Below are 26,906 nucleotides of genomic sequence, written 5' to 3'. Positions count from 1 at the left end.
ATAAATTTTGGAAACGGAGGACAGACCAGTGTTTGCCAGGGGTTAGAGGAATGACGGAAGAGGGACATGAGGGAAATGAGAGACAACAAGAGGGGTCTCGCGTTGAAGCTGATCAGTGTCTTGCCTGTGATGGTAGATACATGAATCTATACAAAAGATAAACTGTTTATGACTAAATACATACAGGACAAGTAAAACTGGGGAAATATGAGTAAGATTGGTAGACTGTACCAATATACTGTAGTTTTAAAAATTAATATTGGGGGAAAGTGGAACAAGGGACCTTGCTGTATTATTTCTTACGACCACATGTGAATCTACAATGATCTCAACAAGAATTTCAATTTAAAAAAGTAATTCAGAAGATTTAGATTTAAGATGACAAAGGTTAAAAAATACATTACCCAATTTATTTTGCTTTCCCTTTTTGTTTCCAAAAGTTATATGATAAAACTCTGCTTTAATGAAATCTAAACTAGCTCTTTCAATAAAATACAATTCTAAATAAGAAAGCACCATATTATAGTATAATTGATAGTAATCTTTTTTAGTGGAACATAAAATAACAGCATCTTACAGAGCATGTGTGAAATGAGGAAGTTGATTTATAGGTCCATGTTGGCCTGTGGTACCTGCTTTGGCACTAACCATCAAAATGTCTGCAATAAACACAATGACAGTAACTGGTATAACAAAACAGACCGAGGCAGGAAGCATAGAGTAATCACCCACATTTCTGTTCACTATATGTATAGGACAACAAATCCAAGAACAATGGGAAAGTCATGTATAATGCAGTAAGAAATGAAATACAGATTACAAAATACTATCATTTAACTTTTTGTGCAAATACTTCAGTATTTTCACTCCCTTATTAAATAAAGCACATGCAACTCAAAAAATGCTAAATAACTATATTAGTTTTTCACTAAATTCTCTAAAGAATCAATGGTGAAAACTCTAAATTGTCTAGCGAGGTATGTATGACCTTGTTTATTTAGTATTTATCACAGATGTGAAAATGATCATGGTTAATATCAATGTAAGCGCTTACGGATTATTTAGGCCCACTGTTGATATAGTAAACAAAAATATCAGAGAAAATGATATTTATGGCATCAGGTTATAAACACGCTTTCCTTAAACCTATCTTTGTCAAAGTTTTAACACTGGAACAAAAGTCAAATATACCTAAGTGAGACATGAAGCAAATCTTGGTAATAGTAAACATTTTGTTCTATGGGTATTATTTATATAAAACTAATGAAAGGAAATTTAAGTATGTTAAAACTCGAAGATTACTCTGTATCATTCTATAAACAAATGTCTTAGTAATTAATATGTCAAGGCCATAAATCAAGTGATTAACTTCTTATGTGAAAGTCCCATTATTCACAAATTTAGACACTTCACCCTTATGTGTATGTTTTGGAGTTGAAATCAGTATACAAACACAACAATAGGTTAACAAAAATATATTTTTCTCTTACTAGGTTTTCATTTTTTTTCTTGGTGTAGGATAGGATTTGGGGGTAGAGGTAGTGGAAGCATTAGGGTTTGACAAATTTATATTTTACCCAAGAAAAAAGGTTCTTAAAGAATACAATGATGGCATATTACTCTTTTAACAAATCCTCATATTAAATAAATGACTGTCACAGAAAAATACTATAATCTTTAAACAAAATTTTTAAGATACATCAGTGACCACCAACTTCAAACAAAATGCGATGATCAAAATATTTAACTGTTCTTTCATCAAGCTTTTAAACTTTTTTCAGTCATCACTGTCTGAGCAAATCAGTTTTAGCTTCTTCATTGTCCTCCATCTGTCTTTTAACATAACACTAGTTCGATTGTTGAATTTATAATGTGATAGTATTTTAGACCAGTTTCCCTCTCCATATTTCCTCACACCAGATCTCAGGTTCTTGTCTTCGTCCCAAAGCCATGCCTTTTAATAAAAATATTAAACAGTTATTTATAGAAACAAGTGCTTATATTTTTTAATGAGGTATAATAGACAAATAATATACTGATTTCAGGTGTACAACATGATTCACTATCTGTATACACTGTGAAAGGATCACCTGAATAAGTCTAGTAAACACCCATCAAAAGTAGATAAAAAGTAGAACAGTTATCCACAGGAACAATTCTTTAAAGAACGTATCTACTATAATGGAACTGTTTTTTTCTTAAGATAATATTACAGTTTCTTAAAAATGGAAGAATTCCCGACTTTATGATAGTATCACAATAATTTTAAATAAATGTCATTATCAACACCCAATTTAAGACTATTTAAAAAATGTGGGTGAAGTATTTCCTTGGAACTTTGAATAGGCAGACTGGTCAATTAATCTAAGATGGTAAAATCAAGGATAGCTAAGAAGATACATATTATACTCATGATTTGTTTAGGGTTGAAAAGAAATAACGCGAAATAATCACAATTATTCAAGCTATGACTTTACTGTCCATTAAGTATTATTTTAAAATAATAAACAAATACCTGTTTTTTCCTAGATCGATAATTTTTAGAAGTTTCTGGCTTATTGTTTAAAACATTCATTCTCTCTCTTTCAGTGACCTGTGTATTTTTCTCTGTCGTTCTTCTACCTAAAAGTAGAAAAGCTGCCATTAAAAATTGTTTTACATTAAAAAAGAGGAATTGTATTTTTAAAGATTATCATGAAATTCTTATTTATTTTTAGCTATTTTAAAGAGAAATAATTCTTTATGCTTAATTTTCTCCCCTTTGAATCTCGAAACAGCAAGGTACAATGCAAAGATCAGTAATGGAAAATCAGAGGGGTGTGTTTTGAATTTGACTCTTTTATATGTCTTTAAACAAGTCACCTCACCACCCAGAGCCTGCCTTTTCATCATCTGTTAAAAAGAGAAATAGTATTTACCTAATAGGATTGTTGAAATTTTCTTAAGATAATATTTAAGAAGTATTTGACACAATGTAATAAGTATAACTCTTTCCTCATTCCTTCTCTTATTCACAGTCAGTTCAGTAAAGCAAGAAATAAATACATATGTAACTAAAAGACACAGAACTGTAAGCACTGCAAGAAAATTTTTTATACAGAAAACCTAAAAGAATCTATAAACAGAAAAGGATTTAGCAAGATGGTTACATTATAAACAATTATTTAATGCTTAGATCAATAAACAAAACTCAATAATATTTCTGTGCATTAGCAACAGTTAAAATATTTAAAACAACTGAAAGATATTATTTACAATAGTAACAAAAATATAACATTATTGGGGATAAATCTAGCAAAAGTGATCAAGATCTACATGTAGTAACTTATAAAGCTTTACTATATACCTGTGTGTATATGTACATATATGTTATAAGAAAATATATAAGACAATCTAATTAGAGAAATATACCGTTTGGCCTTGGCCTTGCCCGTGTGGCTCAGAGGTTGAGCACCGACCTATGATCCACGATACTGAAGTTTAATTCCTGGTCAGGGCACATGCCTGGGTTTTGGGCTTGATCCCCAGTAGGGGGCCTGCAGGAGGCAGCCAATCAATGACTCTCTCATCATTGATGTTTCTCTCTCTCTCCCCCTTTCCCTTCCTCTCTCTGAAATCAACAAAGATATATTAAAAAAAAAAAGAAATGTACCATTTGTTCACACACAGGAAGATTTAATATAAATGTGTCAATTCTCTCCAAAATTATCTATTATTACAGTGCAATCTCAAAATCAAAATTTCAACAGGGTTCTTTGTACAATTTAAGATTATTCTAAAGTTACATGTGTTAGGAGAGGTAGTTCACCATGGGCCCTGAGCATCCCTACAGTTCTTGCTGAATGTACAAGGCTTATTTATTTCCTGATACCAAGCAATTTCTGTAGTCAGGCACCAAATTATTTTAGTTTAGAATTACAATTCCTAACCATTCTATAGGAATAGATATAGAAAAACAACTTTGGAACTTCAACATGAAGCAAATATTGTTTTAAGTTTAACTTCACTGTCTTTAAAATGAGGATGATAACGGGTATAAATGTTTTTTGAGCTGTAATGTACACATACTGGCTAATAGTGGTCATGTCACCAGTTGAATAAATTTATTCAACTAATATTTACTGCAGGCCTAGTGTGTGCCTGGCATCTACTATTTTTATACTGATCAGTGTGTTTAGGTTGGATCAATAAGGTTTTAAAATCCTTACATTAGTGCAGTATCTAGTAAACATTGGTCGAATGCATACATACTAAGAAGGAACTTAGAATTCAATTATAATTAAAAATAATTATGGACTGTTTTTAAGATTTTTGTTGCTTATTTCTGAAGTCAATCCAGTGATGTCTTTAATAAAGGTAATAAATTCTGGCCCGGCCGGGCGTGGCTCAGTGGTTGTGTCGACCTAGGATCCAGGTGATCGGGGTTTGATTCCTGGTCGGGGCATATGTCCCGGTTGTGGGCTCAATCAATGACTCTCCCATCACTGATGTTTCTATCTCTCTCTCTCTCTCTCCCTCTCCTTTCCTCTCTCTGAAATCAATACAGATATATTAAAAAAAAAAAAAAGGGGGTAATAAATTCTGAATGCAATGAGGATAGCTAGATTCTCTATATAGTCAATTCTCATTATTCATGGTTTCTGTACTTGCAAACTCACCTACTTATCAAAATTTGTAACTCAAAAGTCAATACTCATAGTGCTTTTGTGGTCATTGGTAGACATGATCAGAGTGGCAAAAAGTTTGAGTTACCTGTCGTGCACATTCCCAGCTGAAGGTGAGACTCTGCCTTCTTATTTTAGCTCTCATGCTATAAATAACTGTCCTTTATAGTAGTCTATTTAGTGCTACATTTTTGTGATATTTGTTGGTAATTTTAAAATGGCCCAAGTGTACTGTGGAAATGCTATCTAGTATTCGTTCCTAAGTGTTCCTTACAGAGAGAATATATTAAATATGCTTCATTCAGGCATGAGTTATAGTGCTGTTGGCCATAAGTTCAATGTTTACGAGTACATAATATATAGTAAATAAGGAGTCTTTAAACAGAAACACAGAAAATAAGGTTATGTATTGATCAGTTCACAAAAATGTTGTGACCAGAGGCTTCAAGGAGCCTATCCCCATATCCCTCTGTAATGTTTCAGTATTCACTAATTCAGTGTTCACGGAGACTTTACAGAGCACTACCACCATGAGTAACAAGAACCAACTGTATTTATGTTTCAGATAACTATTTCAAGTTGCTAAATAAAGTTATGGTAGAAAAGCAATGTACCACCATAGCAAAAGCAGGCAAGCGAGGCAGTTAGAATAGCTAACTTTCCTACTTAGCCACCACCTCTAACTGTGAACTCATGACATTTAATCTCTTTGTGCTTCAATTTTCTGAAGTGTGTTTTGTGTGCTGTGGTGATGAGTTCAAGGGTTGGCTCACTGTCGAGAACACATCAATTTTCCACTTCTAAAACTGTAATAAGAGTACTCACTTTCAGAAGTTTCTGCTCTTTCTTCTCTCTCATTAAAATCTTGTTGGCATCTATTTTGTGACTTAGATAAGAAGAGATTCCTGTGAGACCTAAATTAAACATCAAAGCTTGTGACTGGTTCCACAAAGGCTAGAAAAGCTATGGGAAAAGGTAGATGATTTGTAATATCTGTTCTCGGTCATTCTTCTACTTTGGCCTGTTTACTTTGTTGCTCTCCTTAGTGTACCATCTTAACCTATGGTCTCTTAAGATTTTGTTATCAGACTTCCCTTTCCCCCATCCCTTTTCTCCATTTCATCTACCCAGAAATTGACATTCTTTTGGCCTTCCAATTAGATAGATCAAGGGGAAATGAAGTTCTCACCGCAAAGCACTAACTTTCATTCTCTCCTATGGCTTATAAGTTATTTCCCCAAAGAGAAATTCCAAAATTCCTTTATACACGATGGCAGGGATCACTTGATTGTCTTTATGACTTCCAAAAAGGGCTTTTTAGAAAGGTAAAGCTGTTTGGAAATATGGGACATGGCAGAATTTATGACAACTCAGAAAAGTTAATATTATTCTAATTTTACAAAAGTGCTAACTACGATAAAAAAAAAGTAGTTCACTTAAATTTTATCACCACCTAAAACCTACACCTTCATGCTGTAAGTGCTCTGTGCAGCCTGCTAATCCTTTCCTTCCCTCCCGGAGCTTTCTGTGCTTTCTGGAATCCGTTCCATTCCCAGCCTCTTCACGTTATCCCACCTCTTTGCCTTGTTTATTAACATGGAGTTCTCCCTTGGGGACAGTTTTTCTCTCCTTTGTGGCCTTCTCAAGTAGAGACTGACTTAATCTTAATGAACCACAGGTCATTTCCTAATGAATGCCACTTTCAGGATTCTGCTTCCAGGGACCTTCGCCAGTGAAGACTTGTGCCACTGAGGTAGGTGCACCACCACCTGCCACTCTTCAGTCAATCACTACCCTTCCCAGGACTTCTCATCATTCAGAGAACTTGCTCTACCCCTAACTGCTCTTATTATCATGAGTAATTTCAGTGTTCCCGTAGGTAATACATACAACATCCTGGACTCTCAATTTCTCATTTCTGATAAGCTCCTTCCCACTAAGTCAGCCACCCCCAATTACCTCCGAAATTATTCATGCAGACTTTCTGCTCTCTGAACATGTGACATTGTCTGTCACAGTATTTCTAGTAGGTTAAATAGTTTTTCAAGTAATTTCATAAAACCGGAATTTGGGCCTTGGATGAGCGTCGCCCCATGCACCGAAAAGAGTGCCAGTTCAATCACGGTCAGGGTGCATATGGGAGACAACCAATAGGTGTTTCTCTCTCTCTAAAAATCAATAAAAACATATTTTAATAAATCAGAATTTGGGACATTCAATCAGAAATGTAACCTCCATCCCCCTCCTGTCCCGGCATCATATTCTTATTTCTGTGGCAGAATGAGACTTTACTAAATATTTGATTTCAGTTCAAGCACTCCCCACACGTGTATTCCAATAATGGCCTTGTAGAAAAAATATGAAAAAGCCCTGGGTCCCAGAGGCAGGTCTCTATAGTTCACAATTTCAGGATATGTTAGGGTTTTGAATATCTGTTGAGGTAAGTAGGATCCTGCAATATTCTTGAAATCATACCATTTTCATGGCGGTTATTATGATCTGTCTAGGTCTGCATGAATTGCTAAAAATATTTTAAACACAGAGAAGAAAAATGTCAATTTATCTCACCTCATTAAGGATACTGTATCCCGTGAGGATTCAGTTACTGCAGACGGTTTGTCATTAACACTTTAAAGAAGAAAAAAATTGTCAGAATGTAATAAAAAGAAATGTTTCATAATAGTACTTTCAACCCTGGCCAGGTAGCTCACTTAGAGCGTCATCCTGATATGCAAAGGTTGTGGGTTCGATCCCTGGTGTCAGGGCACATACAAGAATCAACCAATGAATGCATAAATAAGTGCAACAACAAATCAGTTTCTTTCTCTTTTTCTGTCTCTCAAAAAAAAAAAAAAAAAAAAGAATAGTACTTTCCACACAGTCAATTTATTGAAAACTTCAATTCATAAAAACTATCTTTGGGAAAGAAACCCTGGTAACATTGGGATATATATATTCCATTATAACATGGCTAATTTTTGCCAGCTATGCTTACTAGAGATAGTAAATCAAGCTTCCCCAAACACAATTTAAGCAGAATTAATGCTGTAATCAAGCATTCATATTGTCACTCTTTCAAAAACACTCCCATGGAGCTTTATTTCTATTCAAGTTTAATATCTTGTCCTCTCCACCAGTCTCTAACTAAACTTTATTAAAAAAATTTTTGGGGGGATGCAGGGGGTTAATCCTCACCCAAGGATATTTTTTCCATTGATTTTTAAAGACAGTGGAAGGGAAGATGGCGGTGGGGAAGGAGGGAGGGAGGAAGGAGGGGGAAGAGGAAGAGAGAGAGAGAGAGAGAGAGAGAGAGAGAGAGAAAGAGAAACATTGATGTGAGAAACAAATCATTTGGTTGCTTCCTGAATATGCCCCAACCAGGGCAAGGGATCAAACCTGAAACCCAGGTAAATGTCCTTGACCAGCAATTGAACCCACACCCTTCAGTGAGTGAGGCAATGCTCTAACCACTGAGAAATACTGGCCAGGGCTAAGTGAACTTTTTAACGAATCCCTCCCCTGTGACAGTTAAAATTAGCTCCCATAACACACACAGCAGGAACCATTTACACAACCAGGGCTTCTGTAACTATTCTCTCCTGAAATGACAATTCCTCTTCTACACACCTGTAAAAAGCTTAACCACCCTCCAAAGCCCTGCTCAGTGCTCACAGGTCTTTGAAGATGTCCATGTAAAGTCTTTCAGTGTGTAAGTCTATGTATAAACTAATAAATTATGTAACATCTGCTAATGTTTGACATCTATAATTCTTATGGCCTCAAATAGTTTATAAGCTTTATCAGAGCAAAATATTTATTTCACCTAGCATTGATAACATGAGGGCTTCAGCTTTCCCAGCATTTGTCTGACCTTGCAGTCACAATCACAATTCTGATTCTATCTATTTGCTTCCAGGATGGTTTTGATAGTTGCTTGATTCCTGACAGTGAATGGCAAGCAAGAGCTTGCCTTGGAGAGAATAGAAAGAAGGATATTCAAAACTGAAGTGACGGTGGAAGCCTGAAAGAGCTTGTAATATTGCAGGATGAGGGAGAAGTTCTGGTTCTTAGAAAGTACCATGTATGTGGACAGGGAGGGGTTAATGCTTAGGGACAGGTCACTTATAAAAACACACACACAAAAACCCCAGAAAGGGGCTATCTAAGGCTTTGTAAGCCATGCCAATAAATTCTAACTCATCTAGTGAGAAATAGAAAGCCAATAGAGGTTATTAAGCTGTGAAGTGATTTAGATAGGCTAGTTTAGATAGGCTGAAAGTCATGCCAAAGATGGATTTGTGTGGTACAAAGCTAGGTAATAATCTAGCTTATAAATGGTAAGAATGAATGGGTTAGAGACATTTCTGAGATGGGATTCATAACACTTGGGGAGATAACTGAATGTGTGAGGTGAAAGAGTCAGGGTACAGAGAGCAGATGAGAACATCAAGAATTCTGTTTTACACACTGATTTACTTTGTGTCTAGATGTCTGAAACAAGTAGGTGGTACCATATAAGGAGGGGACATAGGACAGGTGTTCATTACCTGCCAGAATCATGGTAAGTTTTTATTTATTTTATTTTATTATTTTATTTTATTTTAAAGCAGTATTATACTGGGCAGGAAGGCTGGGCCACAAGAATATATTAGGTATTAGTAGTACTAAAATTGATTTTCTTAACACACTAAAATAACTGACCCAATAAAACAATAAAATCTGTACTTCTTAAAATGAGTCTTAGGAAAAAAATAAGTCAATGAGAACTATGACTTTAACAGAGCCTTTGCAGAGATGAACCAGTGAAGAGCAAATCCTGTTCAGAGCAGGGACAGGAGAGAGTATAAGATGACTGAGTTCAGTCCTGAAGTGTGACCAAAGCCATGTCCATCCAACTTGCTGGACCCCAATCTTCTCCTCTAAATAAGTAGTTAAGCTGGGGAATCTTCAGAACTCAAGTCATGGTTCCAAGAAAAAACAATAACATTACATTCACTGCCAAATACATCCATTCAGAGACCACAGGGTGACTATCTTCTGGCCTTGGGTTAAGGGGAGGCTCAATAGAAAAGAAGACCTTTATAATGGTATGGTTTATATTACTGATAGGATTAACTTCTAAAGCCAAAGCAAAAGGTACAATCAATTCTGTAAAAGCCACCCTTGCAAACCCCTACAGAAATCACTCTGGAAATTGAACTCTTGTCTCTCAATATGTACGAATAAACAGCGGTTTCCTTCTGGCATTGGAGCAAATCACTATCTCTTCAGTAGAGTGCCACAGGAAGCTGGCTAGCTTACCCTTAGACGATGTATGAGCCATGTCTTAAATACTAGAATAATGCTCAGTATAAACAGTCACATAATAGGGCAAGTGGGATCTGAGAACTAAGGGGCACAGATGATTCAGGTTTACAACCTCCAACTGTTCCAGAGCACATGTCACCTGAGAATGTTAAATGATATTACACGATTTAAACTGTGTATTTTCTCACTCTCTATTTTTGCTTGGCATATATAACAGAATTTTGCATAAACCATGAAATAACTCCACATACTCCAAATCACCAATGTTAATCACCAGCGAGACACTATACCCACTGCTCAGTAATTATTTTTATTAATAATGGCTCACTAGTATCATTTTTATATAAAGACACTGTATGCATAAGACAAAAAAATCAATAAATTTACAAACCTTTTGCCTACATCCATATTAGCTTGAGTTTCCATGTCAGCATCATTACCATTAGGCTTATCTTGAGAAATTGTTGTTCTTGCTCTTTTACTTTCTACTACTTTTGCTGCTGCCTTAAAAAAGGGGTTGGGGAGAGAAAAGAGTGCATTAAACCATGTTGAACAAAAAGCATTAAATGAAAGCTTCTAATTCTTTGACAGTCATAGCCAAAGTATCTGTTCATAGGCCAATCAAGGGCACTATGCTGTTATTTTCCCCAGTAACTGTGACATCATGAGCAGCTACTTTATTTTAGCTGCCAGCTTGGTTTATAAGCATTATGGCGGTCTTTCCTTGTAAATGAATGTTACACGCATAATGCTCTCGGTAATTTTAAGATAAAGGGTTACTTAAAAAAAAAAAATCAATAAAAATTCCAGAAATTTTAAAATGAAACTACCCCATATTAATCAATGCTCCACTATAACAAGTTAAAATTTTTTGAGGCCAAGACAGGCTAAACTGTTATTTTAAAAAATTTAAAGGCCCTTCTTCAGTCTAATTTTACCTTTTCCAAAAATATGCTAAAATGTTCTGTAAAATTTAAACTAAATATTTTTGCTTATTTCTTAACTCATTATAAGTTTTCCCTTTCAACTTTTTATTTTGAAAAATGTTCTCAATTCTTATTTTGAAAAGTTGTAAAAATTCTACAAAGATCACCAATAAACCCTTTAGATTCACTAATTGTAACATTTTGCCACATTCTTTTACAAAAATCACTAACTAAAATTCTGATTTGTTTTTAAAGGATTTCTACTTCAACTACTTTTCTTTATTACAGTGGTACCTAGGTTTTCAAATGTAATCCATTCTGGAAGACCGTTAGAAAACCGAGGGATCAACAGCCAACAGCTAGGCCTCAGGATCTTGCCCTCAGCGGAAGCCGTGTAGCATGTTCGACTTCCAAGGCGTGTTCGAAAACTGATGCATTTACTTCTGGGTTTATGGTGTTCGTAACTCGAAATGTTCGTCAATGGAGACGTTTGAAAACTGAGGTGCCACTGTATAACAATTTCTCCTAAGTCTACCAGTCTTTCTGAATATATGCATACCTTCATTAGAAATGTTGATGATTTTTCATCGAGCACATAATTGACAAAATTCTTAATTTTCTCCATCATGTGGTTGTAGCTGAAGTGTTGAAAAAAAGAATGAAATGTATCTTTCTGAGAGATTACCATAAGCAATTTCCTTTGTAAAGACTAGAGAAAACAGAAGAAATGTTAATACATAAATAAGATACTAGAAATTTTGTCATAAATTAAAAAGATCACTTTATAAATTTAAACTCAAACACTCACAATTAAGAGATTTAAAAAATTCCCATGTTTTAAATGGCCCAATTAATTTTCCTGAATTAAAAAAATATATATCATATATGTCACGCACATACAAAAGGACTTAAAAAAATATTACAAACCTGAATATTCATTACTGAATTTAAGAACTAAGACATCGTTTGCACAATCACAGCCCTTGTTTAAAAGTAGAAGCAGGGAACCCAATAAATATATCAGGGATTCTACTGCAATCTGGAGTGCTACACTCTAGGAACAGGAGCACATTAGACAGGCTGAGCCGTACTAAAACTGTAACTGACACTCAACTTGGCTAAGCCCCCCTCAGTGGATTAAGGTGATCACCCCACAACTCTATATGTACCAGTAAATGAAAAGATGCTCACTTTCATTAGTCATCAGGGTAACAGAAATTAAAACCCAAACACTCTACAAATTTGCCAGAATGACTAAAGTGAAAACCACAGATAAGGTCTGTGAAGCAACTGGAACTCCTCCACAGCACTGGAGGAACTGATGACTATTCTGGAAAACTATTTGACAGCATCTATGAAAACTGAATGAATATGTTCATATTCTATAACCCACCAATTCTATTCCTAAGTATATACCAATAAAAATACATATATATGTTCTACAAAAGACATGTATGAAGAAACGTAATAGCCCCAAACTGGAAATGACTCAAATGTCCACCAACAGTAGAATGGATAAACTGTAGGATATTCCTACAATGAAGCAATGAGAATGAACAAAGTATTGTTATAAGTAACCCCATGGGTCAATCTTACAAATATAAACTTGCTATGATTCTATTCTATAAAGTTCAGAAACAAATAAAACTGATGTTGGATGTTACAAGTCAGGCCAGTGGTTACCCCTGAGAAGATGGGAAGGACAGTGACTGGAGGGTAGGGGTGCTGGTTATCTTCTGATTCATGATCTAGGGGCTCATCATATAAATGTGTTCCTTTTGTGAAAACACACATACATTTATGATACATGTACTCAACTAGTGGTATGCTATTGTTTAATAAAAAATTAGTTTCATGTGTTTTTTACTTAATGTGGCTACTAGAAAATGTAAAATGACATATGACTTGCAATATTCTTCTATGGCACAGCACTGTTCTGTATTGTTAACCACTTCCTTTTCCCATGTTCTTTCAATTTTCCTCATTCCATATAAACAGTTCTAAAACTCTGACTCTAAATAATTACCATATTAGAATGTGAGTCACCAAATATTCTTTCAAAGACTTCTTCTGCTTCCTTAAAATTGCCACTTTCCATGCAAACAGCTACAGCCTAAAAGATAGGATGACAAATACATACCTTAAGATTGCTCTGTGAAATACTGAATTGTTGTTTAATATTGAAATAACTCAGATTGAGTCTGAACCACTTCATTTAAAATATTTATGTAGTTTAACACTTTTCTTGTAGTTAGTAATTTTGACTTAATAAATTATATATAAAATGTTTCCCAAGTAACTGGTTTAAAAAGAAATGAAAAAATTTCATATATACTAATATACTAATAAAGGTGCAACATTCTAATTTAGGCCAAATTAAAGGCAAGCATTAATAAATAAATGAGAAGCTACATTATGTACATTTAGGACCCACTTAAATATTTTGAGCAAAAGGGAAATGAGAGGGGAAGTAGATGGAATTTATGATTAGGATATACAAAAATCTGCTAGAGAGAATGTCTGGAAAATCTCTGATAGAACCTGGGAAGCCAGATGCTTTTCAATAATCATTTTATAAACTGGCCTTTTTGATATCATACCTGGTAAGATATGGGGTCACCCTGACCATCTAAGTAGTTTTATAAACTTGGGCAAACTATTTAACCTCTTGGTGTCTCATTTTCCTTTTATGAAAAGGGATGGAAATAGTAATACCGACTTCATAGGGTTGTTGGGAGGGTTACAGTTACATACGAAAGTACTTAGACTAGTACCTGGCAAATAGTAACCAATATGTTACGCTTTCTATGTATTTTATGGTAACCCACTCAACTTTATATTAGTATATTAACAAAGGCCTGCTTTCTCTAGAGCCGCCCCCCCCCCCCCAATTGGGACAAATCTCTTTGCCCTGGGCTGAAATTCTTAGAAGCAACAGTCATATTTCTGCCCATTCTAGTCAGGTCTTAATTCTACTTGACAGTCACTATACTATCAGTAATTAATCCTTGGGAAGGTGAGACATCACCTGGATTTTTCTCTCCTACCCAACAGTAAAACATTTTTTTTAAATGTAGAAAAGTTTACTTACATAACAAAATTTCTCTTAGCAAAAGAGATTTTCCCTGTTCTTGTATCTTTGAGTGACTTTTTTGGCTTATCACTCCCGAATAGGCTATTCCTAAAATTCTCTCTAAATAGTTAAAACTTTACATTCTCTTGATCATAAAAACCCACTGGTTTTTTAAATCAAATATTCTAATTATTGTCATATTTATAATCTTTAATAAAAATTGAGAGGGCACAAATCACAAGTTTTTCAAAGCGGCTTGATGATCTTTAAACAGATGTGGCATAATTTCTAAAGTGTGGCAATAAACACTTAGGTAGAGGACTCTTAAGTCCCAGTTCTTAGAGCTCATGTCCAGACTACAAACCAAAGGCCAAATTTCTAAAGAATGATTATATTAAATTTTACTCTGGGTTTACTGACCAACTTCTATTAGAGTGGTTCTTAATTTCTTTAGATGTTATATTTTTATTTTCTAGCAAAATAATAATTATAAACAGAAAGTAACACTTATACCTGAATTTTAATTAAATTCTGTATTTCTTCATGAAGTTTATCATGTTCCTTTTCAATTGAATCCCAAATCATCAGGGCTGATTCCAAGGGTGTAATTCGTTCATCAGTTTCAAACTGTGCATCTTTTAAAAACAGAATAAAAGTAAGTAAATTAGAAAGCTAAGTAGAGCCCTAGCCCGTCTGGCTCAATGATTAAAGCACTGGCCTGTGAACTGATGTGTCCCAAGTTTGATTCCGGCTAAGGGCACATACCTCAGTTGCAGGCTCAGCTCCAGTAAGGGGAGTACGGGAGGCAACCAATCGATGTGTCTCTCTCACACTGATGTTTTTCTCTCTCTCCCTCCCCCCACCCCGACTCTCTGAAAAAGCAATGGAAAAAATATCCTCAGGTGAAGATAAAAAAAGAAAAGAAATCTAAGTAGAATTTTACTTTGTCAATTTAAAATGTTCATTTCTTTAAATATTCACTATGTGTATACTACCTGTCAGGCACTGCCCCTGTTTATACCAGTGTAGGGGAGTGATCTGACTTTTCAAGTTAATGTCCTTATTAAAATCAACTTTAACAATGGATAAAGTTAGATTAATTTATAAAACATTTAAAGCTTTTCTTTACTAAAATATTGATTTTAAAAGCTAAAATAAACTATACATTACATAAGGGGTCACAGTAACAGAATTCTTAAATGGTTCTTAAGTCTAACTGCATTACAACAAACCTCAAAGAGTATGCATTTAGTTTATTTTGAATTTTATTTTAGCATATACCACTTGAAATTCTCGTTATGTATTTTGTGGACATTTGGAATAGGATCTTTCAGTTATTTCTCTACCAACATTCTTCCAATCACCGAGGGGTCACTGTTTTGCTTCTTCCTCTTTATCCTTACCGTTTCCAATCTGTTGCAAAACACTATATAGTGGTTTAAAAAACTTGACTTTGGTGTTTATTCCAAACCCTATTACTTGTGTGGTGTTGAAAAAGTTATCTTACCTTTCTAAGCCTCATTTTTCTCACCTACGAAATGGTGAAAATAAATACTATCTCATAGGATTTATGTGAATATTTAATGACAGTCTTTGTACTACTGTTAAACTTTCTTAAAACAGAATTTTGATCAGGCTACTCTGATCAAAGACTCACAGTGCCTGGTAACTACTTAGCAAATTACACACAAACAGCTCAATGTGACATTCAGAACCTTCACTGTAATCTATAATCTACACTACAATGTATAATTCATTCACTCAATAAACATTGAGTACTCACTACGTGTAGGCACTAGACTAAAACTGAGAATATTTCAGTAAATGGGAAAGACAAGTAATAAACAAATTAACAATTTAACTTCAGAGTAGTAAGAGCTAGTAAGAAAAAAAGGGTACTAGGAATCAGTGACGGGAGGCCTCCTTCAGGTGGGATAATTAGGAAAGGGCTCTCAGAGGAAGTGACAGTGGAGTCAAGATTAGCATGATGTGGAGCAGAGCAGCAAAATCTACAGGAAAACCATTCCACAGGTCACAGAAAGCACAAAGGTCCTGAGTAGGAGCCTGGGTTCAAAAGACAGGAAGTCTGTGAAAGGTGGGCAAGTGAGGTGCATGACATCAGAGATGACGGAGGAGGGAAGGAAATGTCTATGAATGTAGAATGAACAGGATTTCCTGGTGGAGAGTGATGAAAAACGAGGGACTCAGCTTTTAACTGGATAAATGGTACTGCCATTTACTGACACGGGAAGCCTGAGTGAGGCGCAAGTTTGGGGAGTTGAGCATGGAAATCAAGAGTTCTACTATCCAAAGGACAATAAAAAACAAACAAAAAACAATAAAGAAAAAAAAGAGTTCTACTACCTAGGTAAACTACAGTTTATTCTCCAAATAACTCTTAATGTTTTTGTTTTGTCTAGAACACCATTTTCACATTCTGATGAAATCCATCAATCCTTCCAGGTTTAGAGCAAACTCTACCTCCTTGAATTCCTTCCTTATTCTAGCTAAGTGACAGGGAAGTTTCTTTTCTCTAAATCTCTGTATCACCGTTCCTATCTTTGTTACGCCTTGCAGTATTTTATACTTTCTCAACAATCTTATTAGCACTTAAGTGTTTCGAAGGCAGAAAACCTCTCACTCTACAATGCATAGTGATTATACTTCAAATTTTGAGGACAGGAGCTACCTAGTATAGTTCTCTCAATCTCTATAGTTCCTGGTACACTAGTAGTTCCACAGCAACTATGTAAAAATAAACACACTTAAGAGGATTGTAAATGGCATATCTTTTTTTTTCCTTTGTAAAATTAGAGGGAGCATGCAATTTAATATTAACAGTTTCAACAATTCCTACTTTATTTCCTGTAGTCCTCTCTCAACATTTTAGATATAAAAACATAGTCACTTGTATACTACATCTCTTTATATTCCAGGCTCTGTGCCACATTCTTAGGATACAAATATGAAGAAAAAGTTTCTGTCCTTGTGGAATTCACATGCTATGAAGGAAGACACGTAGATAAACCAATGTAACTGGTACTTTACTAGAATTACAAAGGGTGGGAAAAAAGTAGGTTTATAGCTGTTCATATAGAAAGTAATACAATAACAAATAATAATACAAGAATAAACTGTTTCACATACTCACAACTGTAAACCTACAGTTGCCCTATATTATGCCAGTGGTTTTCAACCCTAGTTATACCTCTGAATCATCTGAGGAGCTTTTAAAAAATACTGATGCCTAGGCCTACCCCCCTCTCCCCCCAAGATTGATTTAATTAGTATAGGGTAGAGGTCATGCCTCTCTACTTCCTAAAAACTCTCTAGGAGAGTTCAGTGTATCTGAGGCACAGAGTATTAGCTCTAACAAGGTATAATAGAAGAGAACCCTTCATGAAAGAGAAATCATCCGAACTGGGAGAGTAAGAATAAACAAACCATAACCAAGCAAAGATGACAAGGATGGAAAGAAAACGTTTCAGAATACAGAGCAGCAAAAGATAAGGCAGAGATGTACAAAAGATATTCACACTCCCAGTTAACATTTATTGAGGCCCTACTATGTGTCAGGCACTGTGCTAAGTGCTTAACATGCAGTAGCTCCTTTGTCCACACAATTTCTTTAAAAGAGTACACAATATTATTAACCTTGTTTTATAAAGGAGAACCTGAGATCTACAGAGATCACACAGCTAGCAAGTTGTAGCTGACAGCAGAACCCTTAAAAACTACTTACCACGTCTCAACAAAGGTGCATTGTTCAGGAATAACAAGATGGCTGGTATGACCAGAGTACATGTAAAACAGTGAAATAAAAATGCAAAGGCAGACTGCCTAATCCTTGTTCATTTAACATCTGCTTTCTTTCAGTACTCATCTTTCCTAGTAAGTCTTTCCTGACTGACATTACCTAACCCTTCTCACTAATCTGCCTTCCTTCTTATAATTGTGAGATATAGAAAAAATGTATATACGTTAGATCTTAACTTCGAAAAATTTATAGTGTAGACCTTCACTTTCAGGTAGGATGTGGGATACTGCAGCAGGCTGACACTCCCACTATAACTGGAAAAAAATGCATAAATTGAAGTCACTTTGCTACAGGCAGCGGGTAGCTGTGGAAGCAATGAGCACTCCATGAACTACAGTTCCAGAGGGAGAGTCCTGAGGCGAGCTGGTGATTTGTGGCTATTTTCTTCCCTGAGTTCACTTGCTATTCAGGCTGAGGATCCAGTGTACTACAGACAGGGAGATTTTACTAGGGGTAAGAGAAATGAGAAAAGTTTCTGGTGGTTTCCTTGGGGCTAGCTTGGTGGACTGGAAACTAGAAAAACTGAAAACACAGGTCCCCCCGCCACCACAGGACATTTGCTGCGTTCTGGGGCAGTGCGGAAGCTGGGTGGAAAGGTAGGGAAATCGCCCAGAGTTGCACAGATCTTAAGAGAGAAAGTCCCATGAAAGAAGGGGAAAACAAACATTTCTACTACAAGACATTTGCCATATTTTAAAGCTATGTGGGGCAGGAGACTAAAGCTAACACAGTAGCCCCCAGCCATATTTAATTATCGAGCAGTTAAAATATGACTAGTCCGAACTGAGGTGTGTTTTAAGTATAAAATACGATTTCAAAGACTTGCTGCAAAAAAACCCCCCAAAAAACAACAAAAGGGAGTAAAAGATCTTATTAATATGCTTTACACTGATATGTTTGGGGTTAAATAAGACAATTAAAATTAATTCCATCTATTTCTTTTTAATTTACTTAATGTACAGTCCCCTTTAACATTATAAAGTGTCCACCATTGTCTTGTTACCATTTTTGTCTTAGGATCTATTTTGTTTGATACAAGTACAGCTACACCTACTTTTCTCTGGATGCTCTTTGGAGTATTCTCTTCCAGCCCTTTATTTTTCTGCTTTACTTAATGTAGCTATTACAAAACTTTCCATTACATATGGGGCTTATATTTCTATCAGGCAGTGCTGCTATACAGCAACCAATTAAAAAAAAAAAAAAAAAAAGGCAGCAAAAGGGTGTGTATAGTCAAAAACCCAACATATAAATTAAAATGAAATTTAATATAGTATTTATTCTTGATAACTGACCTTGGCCTATTTTATCTAAGATAAACCCCAAAAAAGGATCCTGGTGAATTCAGGATTAAACCATGGGGTCACACACAAAATTTGGATTTTCTCCACCCTTTTTGGGGGAGAAAAGATAGAACAAATGCTGTATGTGAAGCACAGCTGGGCACTTTAGACTATTTTGTCACATTTAAGTGCAAAACAACTCTGCTAACAACCATGTTAACTTATGATCTGCGTGGTCAGAAATACTCCAATTGTGTCCACATCAGCCCATTTTCTTCTTCAACAACAGGCCCAGATGTACCTACATTCTGTCTCTCTCACATCTACTCTCCATCTAGTCCTACCCACCTATGGTACTGGCACCAACTCCACAGCCCTAACCTCATCCCCAACACAAAGTATACTACATGAGCCAGAGCTAGATTAGTGAGGGTCAGGAGAGTGATACTGACGCACTGGGATTTTATGTAGTCTAACATGTTTATAAATAAGCAGTTTCATGTAAGCACTGCCTACTGCTCAGGGCTATTGGGAAAGCATTGTATAAACCAATATAAATACGTAATTATCTGCACCGAAAGGCCCTTTAAATAACCATGTTGTAATATCAGCCATTACTGATAAACTGAGCCAGGCATGCCCATTTCAATCTAAAATGAACTTTGGGGACAACGAAGAGAGATATTATAACTACAAATCATTTTCCCTTATATAAATAAGTGCTGAAATCAAGTTCAAGTAAGAGGCTTCAAATATCATAGTTGCCTGCAAAAAAAGGAATGTACATGACAGGAAGAGTCACCACAAAAGTTACCATACAAACTTAAATTAAAATCTCCAAGCCTGGCCGGGCGTGGCTCAGCAGTTGAGCATCGACCTAGGATCCAGGAGATCGGGGTTCGATTCCCGGTCAGGGCACATGCCCGGGTTGTGGGCTAAGCAGCCAATCAATGACTCTCATCATTGATGTTTCTATCTCTCTCTCTTCCCCTCTTTTCCTCTCTATCAATAAAGGTATGTTTAAAAAAAATAAAAAATAAAAAAATCTCCAAGGCAGAGTCCCTGAAGCCTGAGACCCCAACAACAGCATCAGAATCACCAGGAAACTTACCTGGAAATTCATAGAGGGGAAGGGGGCTCAGCATTTCTTTTTTTTTTTTTTAAACAAGTTCTCCCATAATTCTGAAGTAGGCTGAAGTTTGAGAACCACTGCTCTAAGAAGATGGGGACTAGATTTCTTTCACTTGCTTCAAATATGCTTGTGTGTAGATGTACAAGACAAACACATGTGGGTAAACGCTCAAAAGCAAATGACAGCTCCCACTGTCTTACCTTTAGACATGATTGAAATATTTCCAATATAAGATAAAAACATATTTACCGAGGGCTTTTCCTGATGCAATTCTTGTCAAAAACTGACATATGTATATAGTTCTCAACTGATAAGCTGTTAGACTGGATAATCCATGAATAATAGCTGAAAAAGAAGCAAATTTTATTAAAACATTAAAAATCAACAACCTTGACCCAGCAGTGCCTATGCGGTTTATTGTGAAAACAGGTTATAAACATCACACAAAAATTACCATAAATTTACAGCTTTATGCTTTTATTTATAGGCAATTTTTAAAATGTCAGAACAGGCCTGGCCGGGCGTGGCTCAGCAGTTAAGCGTCGACCTAGGATCCAGGCGATTGGGGTTCGATTCCTGGTCAGGGCACATGCCCGGGTTGTGGGCTGCAGCCGATCAATGACTCTCTCATCACTGATGTTTCTGTCTCTCTCTCTCTCCCTCTCCTTTCCTCTCTCTGAAATCAATAAAGACATATTTAAAAAATAAATAAAAAAATGTCAGAACAAAAATACAATAAACACTTGTAAAATAAAACTGATATTTCACATGCAGAATAATATTTAAAACTATTTTCACAGGTAGCACTCTAAACTAACAAAAAGGGAGATTTAGATCCAAATTATAAAATGTGTCATTATCTGGAAGCTTTATACCTTAAAACTCCTAATATTATAGGAAATATGTTGTATTATTTCTGTCAAGGTTTCAGTTAAGTGTTAGTTACAGGTATGGAAAAACCAGGTAGCCAAGCTCAATGAGTAGGTTTTCCTTGTTCAGAAGTGCGATGGTGTGTAGGATACCTGCAGTTACTGCAGTTGACTAAACTGAATATGGAGGGAAGTGAACACAGGAGGGGTCTGATTTTCTTCCCTACAGTAGATTGTTTTTCTGTTGCTTTGCCCCTATCCTACACTTACCCACTGTGGAACTCATTAAAATTTTAATTAGTCACTTGCGTAACATCCTGTTTAATTTGTGCCTTCTTAGACTAAAACCATTGCGAGGGGCAAGGACTGGCTGGCTATCTCCTCATTTACTCACCAGTCCCTAATACTGGCTAGAAATGTTAAGTAAATATTGAATAAATTGGGGTTAAATTTTATTTAAATTTTGTGCTGTCTCTGAATCCCATTTAATTATATTATGGCTCTATCTGGCCTAGATAATTGCTAGTATGGTATAATATTAAGGCATTTTAGAATTGAGGAAATGTATTTATTTGTTTTATCTGCTTAGTGGCTGCAAGGCTACTTTTTGAGGTTCATATACACCAGGTAATACCTAGGTGAAGTATAACGGCCTCATTAGGTCTTTAAACATTACCCTCAGAGAAGCATTCCCTGACATAACGCTTTGTTAAATGCTTCCATAGCATTCTATACTTATCTTTTTCAGTTTCCTCCACATTTTTACTTTAGTTGTTAAGTCATTTGTCTTTCATTGCTACATGGTGATAAACTCACTGAGGTCCAGGGTTAGGGTTTACTCATCATTGCATATACTCACTGTAAAGCATAACATCTGGGTGGGAATTCAGATATTTGAGATTAGTAAAAATAAATGTGTTTTTAAAATAAAGTTTTGCCCTAGCTGATCTGGCTCAGTGGTTAGAGCACTGGCCCACAGACTGAAGGGTTCTGGGTTCGATTCCGACCAGGAGCACTACCTTGGCTGCAAGCTTTATCCTGAGCCCCAGGTGGGGTGTGTGCAGGAGGTAACCATTCGATGTTTCTCTCTCTCCTTTCTACTTTCTCTGAAAAAGCACTGGGGGGAAAAATATCCTAGGGTGAGGATTAAAATAAATAAATAAAATAAAGCTTTGCTAATGGAACTTTCCTTAGTTTTGATGACCTTGACAGTTTTGAGGTATTTTGTATTGGGATTTGTCTGATGTTTTTTGTTTGTTTCTCCTCATGATTAGAGTTATGGGGTTTGGGGAGGAAGACCATAGAGGTAAAGTTCCATTTTCATTGTATCAAGTGTACATATTACCATCACTGTTGATACTGACCTTGATTACCTAGGTGAGGTAGTTTGTCAGGTTTCTCTATTGTACAGTTACTCTTTCCCCCCTTTCCATACTGTACTCTTCAGAAGAAAGTCCCTGGGCGAAGCCCACACTTATGGAATGGAAAGGGGGGAGTGACTGAACTCCGTGTGAGGAAAGAGTAGCTACCTAAATTACCCGAAATTCTTCTGCATGGGAGATTTCTCGTCTCCCGTTTACTTAATTATTCCATCATTTATTTACATCAGTATGGACTCATGGATATTGATTTTATACTTTGAGTTATAATCCAATATTTTTATTTTCTTGCTCAAGTTGTTTCAGCTTTGGCCATTGAGGAGCTCTTACAGTCGGTACCCCAACCATTGTGGGTGTTTTTGTTTTGTTTTTAGCACTTTCTTACTTTCTGGCACAAAGTGCTCCACCTTAATCTTGTACATTTCCTGTCCCAGTACTAGAATCAGGCCATTTCTCGAAAGAGCTCTAGTTCCCTTTTAGAAACCAAGACTTGAGTGGTAGGTGTACTTGCTGCTATGAGGGATACATTGAGTCTATGCCCTTTCATCTAATAGAACAAGGAAGTTAATGAGTATATACTAAGCTGTATCTATACATGTATAAAAATATGCACATGTATTTCTATATGTAACCATATAAACAGGAGCTCATGCTGATGTTTCCAAGTGAAATTTATCACCACATAGATAATACTAGCCTCTTCCCCAAGGAGGACTTTTTAATAATTCTAACTATGGTGCACTGGCTTCATTCCCAAACTTAACTTGCTAATCAATGTTAATTAATGACTCTAGTGTTATCTGTGACACAGGAAAAGGTTCCTGAATTGAACAATAAGGCATGGGTCTGGAACACTCCTTAAAAGGGGTTAAAAGCTAGCAATACTTTAGGGTGCTTAACTAGTTTACTTCTCTATAAACTAAGATTATTTGCCTAACTCATGGGATTGACATGAAGATGAAATGTGTCAATATGGTTTTCTTGAGTATTTAATTTTCCATTAAATAGTATTTTGGGGCTGCATTCAGCTGCAATAAATTGAGTGCCAATTCTGTAATAAATACCAGAGCATCAGTAACCGTGTAGAAACGTCATTTCTTCAATATGACCTTTTCTCCTTTCTTTCCCTGTGATTTAAACTGGCCTCACTGCCCCTAGAGGTGTGGCAGATGTGGCTGCTGTGTGTTACATTGGTGTCATTAGATGGCAGAGAGAACAGAGGTTTGTCTACACTCAGCACTCTGGTGGTGCAAGTGAGGATGATTGGTAGTCTGACACTTGGACGGGGGGAAAACAAAAAGAAAAACCTGGCTGTGCCCTGGCTGGGTGGCTCAGTTGGCTGAAGCACCATCCCAATACACCAAAAGGTTAAGAGTACAATTCCCGGTCAGGACACATACCTAGGTTGCAGGTTCGATTCCCAGTAGGAGTGGTACAGGAGGCAACCAATGGGAGTTTCTCCCTCTCTCTCTAAAATCAATAAACATATCCTTGGGTGAGGATTAAAAAAACAACTGGCCTCACCTGGCACCCCGACTCACCTGCCTCCTTCTCCCTTGCACTCCATTCCCTTAATCATTTTGCCTACAGGACAGGGAGGTCCACCTCAAACAATCTTAGGAACAAAGCACTGACCATAGAGACAGAGTTTCAATCTAACTAGAGAGAACAGCTAGACCTCATCGTGTTTCAGCTCCAGGCCCAGAAATCGAAACCTCTGCTGCCATCAGGACCAGATGCACTGATTAACTACCCCTACCCTAGAGTCGGCCAATCAAACGGAGACCACGACCCCAACCCCCTTAGTCCCATGATTAATGATTTTCCCCCTACCTACCCCATCTCTTAGAAGTCACTGGGGAGCCAGGTCTTCGAGCATTAGCTCACCTGTCTCTGGGCTTGGGCCACTTTCTGAAAAGAAACCCTTGCTTTCTTTGCCTCGAGCTCCTATTCCTGTCTAAATTGGCCTTTGATGCTCACAGGAAAACGGACCTCTTTAGTCTGGTAATGTGGTAGGCCGTTACACAGACATGAGCAGAGCAAAGGCGATTGGTCAGGTACAGAAGGTCACCAGGGCTGGAAAGCCCCAGGTGCCTAGCAACAGACAACTGTAGGGTTGGACCTCGCCACCAGGGTGCCCTTTCCTCCCCTAGCATGAGGCTGGTGATTTGGTTTGTTCAGACCCCCTGACCTTTCCTCCCTAGAGATAACATCTAGGCCTCAACTGCATTTCAGCTCCAGGCCCAGAAGAGCAACAAAACCAGCCACAACTGACTTCAGAACCAGCTGCATTGGATAATGGCCCCCTGGCGCTGGCCAATCAATCTATGGAGACCTAGACCCAAAAAAGACACCAGGAAAACTGCTGAATATTATAATGAAATCTTGCCCTGGGACTACCCCTAAGATATCCACCCTTAAAACCCTTAGGAAGGAGGACCCAGAGCGCTTTCCCTCCAGGGTGCATGCCTGTCGCTTTACCCCCCTCCTCCACACCACAGGCAAGTTACCATTATCTTCCTCACTCATTTCTTCTAGGAATTGCTTCTTCTACCTCTATGATTTTATAAATAAGTGTTCTCTTATAGTGTGGGTCTTGGCTCTGAATTCTTTCTTAGCCAGAACCCAACTAACGAGGTTGATGAACCCAAGTCCGGTCTGACCCCACCGGACGAACACCAGTGTGGATCCCACCGCCTACACAACAGTAACGCATCTTTCTGATATTCAAAAAGCCAGGCTAGTTTTTTCTATGGACCTATGTCTTTGTTCACCATTTACAGGCTGTAAATGTCTAGGCAGCACATTTCACTGGCAGTTAGTTTTATTCTGAAGCCTACAGTAATGAGCAAGCAGGCCACATGAGGCTTAGGTAAGGTCACAAGTTAACAAAAAACAGAGGGCCACAGTGACTGTTGACTGCCATTACAGGAATACCTGAATGGAAAGAAAAACAAATATAAGCGCCAACAAAGACAAAAGATATTGGACACTGGGTTAGATGCGATTTTGTACATTTTGTGGATAAAAAGGGGCCCCATACTAAACCTGACAAGCTCTCAGGGAGGCCTGAGTGGCGGCCCTACAAACTCAGAGACCTAGAGTAACCACAAAAGATGGTCTGAAATTAAAACTTTTCACCTAGAAGCCGTTTATGGCAGGTAGCCAAGTCCTAGGCTGGAATCTTCCCGGACAAAAGACAATCTTGACCTTAATTAGGCCCGTGTGTCGTCTTCTCCCAACAAAGACAACACGGACCTCTAGAATGTCAGGGTAACTTCCCCTTTTCCGGGGCCCTCCGGGCACAACCAGAGTGGACCACTAATCCCCATTGTTATTGTTATTGAGTTAACTGCTGACCGTTAACTATCACGTTTACCCACCTATGTAAAAGAAATATGTGTCTATCATTTTATTTTTGTCTCCAATTCCAGAAGTTTCCCCGCTTTGCTTTCTCCTGCCAGCCTAATCCGTCACTAATGGATTCTACGTAACCCACTCACACCCTTCTTTGATTCTCATGTATAAAATAAGGTGCAGAACTGCTATTTTGCATAGCATTTTTCTCTATCCGTTGAGATTCTGCTTCCCGGCAACTGTCAGTTTGGCTCAAACTCACAAAAGTTCTCCATAGGCTTGAATGTTCCTTAACGTTGACAATTTTAGCTCACTTAACCCTATATCAACTCTAACGGGAAGTTTTCACTTTTCTCAAAAAAACTTATAATCGGAGAAAACTGGGGAGCTGCTACTTGGCGGAGGCGAGATTCCTGCCAACGGTGCAGCGTCCACTCGGCTCCCCCGCCGATCTCAGGACAGAGCTGCAGACAAGGCCTCCGCCGCCGCCTGCCGCGTTCCCCTCCCCTGCCCGGCGCCCGACACTCACCCTCGGCGCTGTCGCGGGTCCGGTGGAAATCCTCGGAGCGGCCGTCGCGGAAGGCCCGGCAGAGAGAGAGGCAGAGGAAATCCAGCATCCAACCCGTAGCTACCGCCTCGGCCTCCGTCACCAGGCCCGCGTCCATCTCTTTCTCGGGGGCCCCCATCTCAACCTGGCGTTCGAGCAGTTCCTGGCCCTCGAACTGCTCCTGATTCTCTCTCGTCGCTCCCCACAGACGGTCCTCCGAGGGGCCCGCATCCTCCCCGTCCGCGCGTCCCCGCGAGTTCCGGGACTCTCCGCCACTGCTGCCCGCCATGTTCAATCGCTGGCGCGGTTTTGCTCCTTCAAACGCCGGGCAACGATTGGCTCGGGAGGGAAGGCGGAGGCTGCTCCACGGCCGGACTCTTCCGGCGGGAACCCACCAATCATACCCCCAGAATGGGCGAGCGGCTGGAGCCTGTCTTCTGATTGGCTCAGACGTCTCGCCGGCTGTGTTGGTAAACTAGAGAACTCCAGGATGCGAGGGGAGAGAGAGAAACTCAGGAAAGAGGTGGGTGCTCTGCGGCCGCGGCTCAGCGG

General features: G+C 37.7%; 1 protein-coding gene across 1 annotated transcript; it reads right to left on the bottom strand.

Moving 5' to 3' along the window:
* Window positions 1-1,459: 1,459 nt before the first annotated feature.
* On the bottom strand, window positions 1,460-26,678 carry TERF1 (telomeric repeat binding factor 1). The gene is made up of 10 exons (XM_081117385.1): window positions 26,337-26,678; window positions 20,452-20,547; window positions 14,484-14,605; window positions 12,924-13,010; window positions 11,457-11,606; window positions 10,363-10,475; window positions 7,233-7,292; window positions 5,490-5,578; window positions 2,516-2,622; window positions 1,460-1,954 (listed from the first exon to the last, which is right to left on the bottom strand). Exons 1-10 carry the CDS (start codon window positions 26,641-26,643, stop codon window positions 1,778-1,780), a joined length of 1,308 nt encoding a protein of 435 aa, XP_080973511.1. The 5' UTR covers window positions 26,644-26,678; the 3' UTR covers window positions 1,460-1,777.
* Between the last annotated feature and the right edge of the window lie 228 nt (window positions 26,679-26,906).

Source organism: Miniopterus schreibersii (genome assembly GCF_964146895.1).
Source record: "Miniopterus schreibersii genome assembly, chromosome: 17".
Classification (NCBI taxonomy): Eukaryota; Metazoa; Chordata; class Mammalia; order Chiroptera; family Miniopteridae; genus Miniopterus; species Miniopterus schreibersii.
The sequence above is the reverse complement of the archived record's forward strand: the minus strand, read 5'-3'. Positions and strand labels throughout refer to the sequence as shown.